This window comes from Alligator sinensis, unplaced genomic scaffold (genome assembly GCF_000455745.1).
Source record: "Alligator sinensis unplaced genomic scaffold, ASM45574v1 scaffold660_1, whole genome shotgun sequence".
Taxonomy (NCBI): Eukaryota; Metazoa; Chordata; order Crocodylia; family Alligatoridae; genus Alligator; species Alligator sinensis.
The window spans coordinates 1781728-1789637 of record NW_005842237.1 but is presented as its reverse complement, the minus strand read 5'-3'; the positions used below and the strand labels follow the sequence as shown (position 1 = coordinate 1789637).

The 7910-nt window shown below is 41.2% G+C and overlaps 1 protein-coding gene across 7 annotated transcripts in view; it reads right to left on the bottom strand.

Moving 5' to 3' along the window:
• Positions 1 to 7910, bottom strand: part of PLXNB2 (plexin B2) — a 351969-nt gene that overhangs the window by 32495 nt on the left and 311564 nt on the right. For all 7 annotated transcript variants that reach the window (XM_025208550.1, XM_025208549.1, XM_006027363.3 and 4 more), the window contains 4 exons: positions 5736 to 5963; positions 5093 to 5269; positions 4345 to 4484; positions 2275 to 2375 (listed from right to left, as the gene is read on the bottom strand). In XM_025208550.1, coding sequence (XP_025064335.1) covers positions 2275 to 2375; positions 4345 to 4484; positions 5093 to 5269; positions 5736 to 5963 — 646 coding nt within the window. The remainder of the gene's footprint in view (positions 1 to 2274; positions 2376 to 4344; positions 4485 to 5092; positions 5270 to 5735; positions 5964 to 7910) is intronic.

Genomic DNA, 7910 nt, shown 5'->3' with positions numbered 1-7910 from the left:
AGCAGGAATTAAGTGCTGGGATTTATGAAGGGAATGTTTCTTAAATCCCAAACCAGAGTTATAAAATAATAGCAAAGGGGAAAAAGAAATAATAGCTACATTTATTTCCTTTTTGTATACATTTTCTATTGCTGTCATACCTTGTCACTGTGAAAGTTCCTATTTAAATTTTTTGATGACGGCTGAAGTAGTGAGACACAATGCACATAAAACATAATCTTTTAATTGCGAGGAAGGCAGGAAGAAAGCAGGTTAGATAGTTCATTGAATTTGATGAATACACTTTGTAGGACTCAAACTTCCAAGTTCTCAACAGAGAAAGCAATAGTGAGGTCACCTTTTGGACTCGTTATTTCAGCTGGATGCTTTCCTGTTGCCCAATACTGCTGATTGACTAGGATATCATGTTAATTAATATAATGGCCTATTGTCTCAGCTATTTTTATTTTCCGCATCGTTTATCTTAGTTTTCTGATTCTGTAATGCACAGCCAGCACCCAGGGAGTAGCATCTCCTGGTTTCCAGCTTCATTATGTTAGTTCTTCCTCCCCAGTCTACATTTTCTATTCTATTATTGGAGGTGTAGAATAAGTCAGACTCCTCTTCCTTTTGCTATTAGCCGCATTTGATACAAATCTAGACACTATTGTCATTTCACTGCCTCACTCAGTCAACTAGGCCTACATGAATTTGATGAGCTAGATTCTCTCTCACAGTTGCAATTTGCACCCTCTGAGCCCAGAGAAACAGCTGTGCTGGAGGAGGAGGAGATGCAAGCCCAGAACACAGCACACAACAGTAGCTGACTGCTCCCGCCTCCCTTCCATGCGGTGAACTGGCAGAAGCCAGGCAGTGTCGCATTCCAAAAACTAGTATGAGAAACTGAAAGCAGGAAAGCAAAGGGATTACCCACATCAGCTGATGAGGGAGACTAATAACATGAAATTACTCTAAACTGGACCCTGGAACAGATCCCCTTCCCCCTGTCCCCACACTTTTCTTAGTGGGGGTTAGAGTTGAGTCCCTTAACCCATATTAGTTCTACAGAGATTTTGTCCTGGGTTGGGTCCAAAATTGGAATAAACAACATTTATAACTGTGACTTGAGGAACATGAGAAAAAGTATTCTGGTAAGATTTCATGACAAATCCCAGGACAAGAGCAGCTTTTGTGTGATCTCCACTACAACAGAAACTTCCTGTGATTATCTGTCATATTAGTTCCAAACCCTAACCCAAAGTCAGTCTTAAACCTGAATCCCTAAACAGAATCCAAATTCAGATTCAACTACCACTTTTTCAGCTTTTCCCTCTTAAACACAAGTTACGAGACAAAGATTTTTGTGGATAATATCTTTTACTGGATCAACTGCATAGTTGGGAGAGATTTAGACAAGCTTTTGGATACAACATACCCTTCCTCAGGAATTTCTCAAATCCCCTGTAGAAGGGTAATTTGTGCCTGAAAGTTTATCTAAATCTCTCCCAACCATGGTATTAGTTCAAAAAATGTTAACACTCACAGTAATCCTTGCTTCTTGCATATTAACAACGTCACTCCAACACTATTTAATAACAAATTGTTTGGGTTTTTTTTAGGAAATAAAGTATTTTCATCATGACAGCATGAAGTGCATTTCAAGTAAGGTTAAGGCTGCTTAAGCTAACATTTTCAAACTTGGGTACCTATCTTAAGCTCCCAAGTGGCCCAATATTAACAACTGCTGAACCTCCAGAACTCAGGCTATTTCCCCCTCAGGTGATACCTCTTTATGTATAATAAATAATGAACCAGCTCTTCAAATCAGGGTTCCTTATTTTCCATTATAAATAAATAATTGGATGATTTTGTTTGGATTTTCCCGGATTTAAGGCTATTTCCACCTCTCCTCTTTTACTCATTGGCCACTAATTAATATGCTTTCTGGCTTTGCTAATACCTTATCAGCAAGCTAAATATAAATTAGTTGCATATTACTGAGTAATTACTATTATTAATACTTAGTTTCCATTTCCTAGTTACTGATTAATTCCTTGCACTTCCCTCACCTTAAAAAAGCTGACAGTTTCCTTCAATAACCTTCACTCTCCATTTTATTTTATTTATGACTTCCATAAGGAATAGTCAGCAGAATATGTAATGTATGTCAATGTCTAAAATCCAGAATAGTTATATCTGCTTGCAGTTATTCCCAGAAGACAGTTTTAGTGCAGTAGCTTCAGCCATCTTATGATTTCTCTTGAGGGACCACAAGAAATCAAATATCAATCATACCTGTAAATTCTTTTTTGCACCGGTCTCTGACACTTTCTTCCAAGCCTTCAAGCTGTGACTTAATTTTTTCATATTCCCGTTCTGCTTGTTGGCTTTTTCGTCTTTAAGGAATAGAGGCAAGATTTTGAGAAGTTATGGAATGTATAAGCAAATCATTTGACAATGCATTTAATGGGAAGCCTAAGGGATCACTGAAAGAATGGTGACCTAATCTTCAGTTGGCGGACATATCAAACTAGCATCGTAGTGGACCTTTCTTATTTACTTCCGGAGAGGATCTGGTCCAGTGAATTTTTATTTAATAAATTTAATCTATAAGGGTTTGTAATCACATTTTCGACATAAAAACTTCATGTGTAAGCTGGCTGGAGAGTTCAATAAATGCCCTTCAGTCTATTCCACATTGGCTGCAGAGCCATGATTAAGACCATACAAGCCCAGGATACTGACACAGCAAGTTACAGGAGATCCAACAGAACGTTCGGTTTGTATAAGCACAGATACTATTAAGAATGTATCTCAGTTGCAGATTTGTACTGTTAGAGTGAAACCACACTGTGCTGAGCACCAGCTTAAGGCCTCTAACCCTAACTCCTAACTCTCTGTGAAGATGAGGGCATGTGAACCTGCTAGAGTATATACAGACACAACTAACAGTTATATGGGACTATTTCCTGCAGCTTTTATTTCAAAGGGTGCTGATTCTCCAGTCAGATGCATGGAGAAAGGCACCCTTTAAAGCAAAACCCACAGCCAGCAGCAGAGTGGTTTATCTTTAGTTCAGCAGCTATGAACTAAGGGTGCCTGTACAAGAACGTGAAGGCTGCTCCGACATGCTGTGATTACAGTGTGTTGGAGCAGATTTGATTAATTGAGTCTGCTGCAGTGTGGCAATTACCGCGCTCTAGCGGCTTCCCACGTCTCATGCATCAGTGTCCCTGCACTTTAAATGATGATGGGGGTGCTTGAACTAAAGCTTGTTGAATGGGCTTTAGTTCACGCACCCCTGCTGCCACATTGAAGTGTGGGGATGCTGATACACAAGATGCTGCGGCACTTCAATTAGCATCACCCCTGGCCACCCCCAGAGCACATGTAAAAGCACTGCCCCCCCTGCCCATGCAGAGCATGTGTTAAAGTGCCCCAAGAAGTTTGTGAACCACTTGGATACAAACAATCCAGGTTCCTCTATACCAGTGGTTCTCAACCTTTTTTGTACCAGGACCCATTTGTAAACGTTCCTGGCCAATTTCGACCCAGTGCCTCTCAGTCCCGCCCCTCTGCCTCCTACCCCCAGCTCCCCCAGTGCGTGAGGCAGGGGGTGGGTGTGTGGGTAAAGGGGGCCCCCAAAGCATCTCTAAGCAGCCCCTCGCAGGCTGGAACTTTTCCAGCCTGCAACGAAAAGCCACGGTTTCCCACGTTTTTCTTCTTTAAAGGAGAATCCATTTTTAAAGTTTGTTCACGACACCTTCATATATTCTTGCAACCCACTTTTGGGTCGCAACCAATGGGTTGAGAAACACTGCTCTATACCACTATATACTATAAAAGACCTCAATATAGGTCTAAAGATTTACAGACTTTACAGTGTCCTTCTACAAAGGATGAATTTTACCATTAAACATGAGATCTGCATGTGGGTAAAACTTGCCTTAGGTTCAGAGTGTCTTTTCAGGCAGATACAACCAGAACTAAGGAATGTTGAGTATTAAGTATGCAGACCAGGCAATACTATCCCTTGGGTGAGGCATGCCCAGCTGCAATTCCAAGTGAATATGTTTGCAACTTATTCTTTAACTGTGCACTTGGAAAGCCAGGGCCAATTTATTTGGGCTTCTAGTAGATTGAGAGGATCCTGGGTGGACTGACAGAACAGAATTTGGTGTAGGCTGAGGGAACTGGAGCAAACGTTTTCCAGGTGCAACTAGCACTCTTAAAATTTTATGTGTATTAAAGTGATCAAACCCATTTCTTTTTTCAGATAGGAACAGTCTGCTTTTGTGCACTGCCAGTAGTCACCTTTGGAGCTTTGGGACACCAGTACCATCTGATTATAAAAGAACATCTTACCTGTAACAGTAGATGGAGATGCCAATAATAAGTAGCATAGGAAAAATTACTGCTGGCAAAATCAGGCTCAGTGGTACATCGCTTGCACGTGTGTCATATTCCACCCTGCCTAGGATCCATTCTCTGAGACCAAATCTCACCTAGATAATTAAACACACACAAACTAGCCTCAAAAATGTACCAGTAGGCGATTAATTTATCAGCACCGTCCTCTAATTTTCAAGCAATCTTTATAAACTAAAGAATTCCTAGACCAGGCTGCAAAATATGTAGAAAAGAATTTGGAACCTATTTTCTATTTGGGTAAATGTAGAAATTAACAGAGCTGTTTATAAATAGCGATTTATTCTAGGAGATAATGATCCTTATTACACAGAAGAGAAAACACCAGATCACTACCTATTATAATATATATTATTAGAATACTGCTGGGCTATCATGGGACTAGTCATGGCAGGAAAACATGGCATCTAACTTGAATTGTTCATAGGACTGGCTTCCTTAGTAAAGAAGAGATAAAATTGGCAGTTGGGCCCTCTGTTTACAAATAATTCCTTGACTGCAACAGGCAAAAATTTAGATGTGGAGAGAACTGCAAGATAGTTTAACAAACATGTTAGGATATAAAGAATATACTTGTGGAGGAAGGAACACAGGAAGTGATTTTATCATAGTAACTCAAACACAATATGCCCATCTCTCTTAATCCACATATTATCAAAGACATCATGTAGAAAAGGTAACATACACTGAACTCAGGAAGGTTATTGACTGTATCCCTTTTCTGCCTTTTCTTTGGTTGAGGTTGCACTTCTGGTGGTATACAATACAAGTCCTTTTCAGTTAGTGTTTTTATGTTGCAGGGTTCCTCACCGACAAATGCTTGAGCCTCATCTATTGTCATGGCTTTGTTCAGATTACTACCCTAGACAGAAAATATAATGCAAAGGCATAGGTATTTCAGACTCCTGTGTGGAAAACAGTTCACAAGTTATAAGTTCACTGTGAAGAGAAGTTGTAATTCTGATGTTAAGGTGAAAGAGAAGGGCAGGAAAAAAGAGGTAACTGCCCCCTAACATTTTTCAGCATTGAAAAAGAAATCTGTCCATTACATGGAAACATATTAATGAAACTCAATTTGTAATTCCAATTTCAAGCAGCAGAGGGTAGCATGAGGAAATCCAAAGGATATTAAAAAGGGATAAGATATTTCTGAGAAGGAAAAAGATGTCTCAGCTGGTGCTCACTATCCAACACTAGAAAATGTGCCAGCCATAGCATCAACCAGCTATCAACAGTAGGTTAAGTTTTCAGGATAAAAGGAAAACATACTATATATTATGAATTATTATAATGATGAAGCAGATGATTGCTATGCTTAACTGGCTTACCTTTGCGTGAATAAGATTGTTGACTTGTTTTCTAATGCCATCTGTAAAGTTTTCAAATGTTGGATCCGCAACATATGAAAAGGGTAAGTTGTCAATTTTTACAACCAAATCATAGCCATCCATTTTTATAAGTGTAGTAATGTTATAGTTTTCTGGATCTTCTATGATTGGTAGAGAAGAGAAGACTATTGTGGTTTCATTGATTCTGGTGACAAGATCTCCTTTAAACTATAAAACAAAGCACATTTGGAGGTTTGATTAGACAGCACCTACAAAAGAGATCACAGTCTGAATGATGTTTTCTCCATCACAAAGTAAATAACAGAAGAAGTATCACATACTTTTGATGAAAATGAACCATTGCTCCAGTCTATTCTAATGAGTTACATGCAAAATGAAATCTGAGGTTTTAACACTCCTCAAATTGAGGGGAAAAATAGCAATATCTGACCTTTGTGGTTTAGAACCAGTTTAGTATGGAGTAAAATTTATAAACACATAACTGGAAGAGCATATCTCCTTAGCCCTAACCCAGACTGCCTATTGCAACCTTGGTCACTTCATTTATCTTTGTTATAATTTATCTGTACTGTAATAGCATCTTCAGGATTGGAAAGATTTCTGAATAAAATGCATAAGCCTCCAAATATCTAGTTACTTTAACTTTTAGCATATTTTATCTCTGACCTCTAATACCCTACTGCTAAGAATAAGTGTTTTCATGACATTCCATTAAAAAATACATGCATCTAATAATATAATGTGTTTAAAAATCATATATAACACATACATATACCCATATCTATCTACACACACACACTACATACTGCACATCTCTTCATCTGATGCATCAGGTGTTCCCAGACACATTTGAATAATATAGTTATCAAATGGTTTACTTTAGGATTCCTCTTCATTCAATTATTAATACATAACATCATGAAGAAAATTGGCACCTATTTTGTTGATTTCCACAAGAAAGCCTGCAAATCTTTCATGTGGGTGTGGTGAAGTGGGTTTCACTCAGGCTAGCACTGTCACTGGCCTCCCACCTGCCTCTGGGCACGCCGCCCACCTGTCTCGCCCGCTACACCTTGTTGGAAATTAATAAGTTGTTAAATAAGGCGGGAGGCTGCCCATTTTTCTTTGCACCCCGATATTAGGGGGGTGTCCTTGGCTCCGTTCCACCCCTACACCGTGGCCCAAGCCTTGCAGATGGCATCTCAAGCAGTTGGTTGGAACCTCGCCTTCACCCTATTAGCTGTGGCCCCCAAGCATGGGGACCTTTGGCTTACACAAGCCCTGGCCCCATCTCAGGCCCAGTCGGGATCCCAAGCTCCCTTGCTCATTATGGGTGTCTCTTGCGGTGGGCCCCTGGTCCTTCAACCCTTAGGTCCTAGCCCCAGCATGGACACGTCAAGTCCCTCAGCAGGGTCTTCCCCTCCTGCCTGCATTATTGGAGTGGGGTTCCCCCTATCCCCAGCTGAGGTGCTCCAGAGAGTATGCCTGGCACTCCGGGGTCTCTCACCTACTGGCTCAGGTGCTTCCCCAGAGCTTACTTGGCCTCTACTCCTTCCTTTGATCTGACAAAGCACACAATGTGACTGGTATTCCAGGGTCTCACGGGGTCTCTCCCTCCCCCCAGAGCAGCAGGTCATTGTGCTCAGCCTTAGATGTTATTTCTATCCACCAGAAGGTGAGGGCTGGGGTTAAGGCGCCCCTACTCACCTTTCACCAAGGTGGTAACTGGCCTGGCATTTCCTGGGGGCTCCCGCACTACTGGGAGCCCCACTAGGCCACCCATTCCTGGCAGGGTGCAGTTTTAGGTCATGCCCAGGACCAGGAGCCTCCTGACCATCCCCTACAGCTCCTCCCATACCTCCAGGATGATACTCGCGGCCTTGCAGCCAGGCAATGTTGTTGCCTGGCCTTCCAGCAGCAAAATGCCCTGTTTACATGGGCAGCCCTGGATCCCAAATGGCTGCCCTCATCAGGCACCTGCTGGCTGCTAGCTTCAGGCCCTTAAAGTGGCAGGCACCAACAGTGCCCTGCCACAGTGGGGTAAGCAAATGAATTCACACCACACCCAGCATATTTTTGGTATGACCATAATATGAATAAATCAAAATAAAGTGATATAAAACCCTAAAACAGCAATGCCCAACCTTTTGGCTT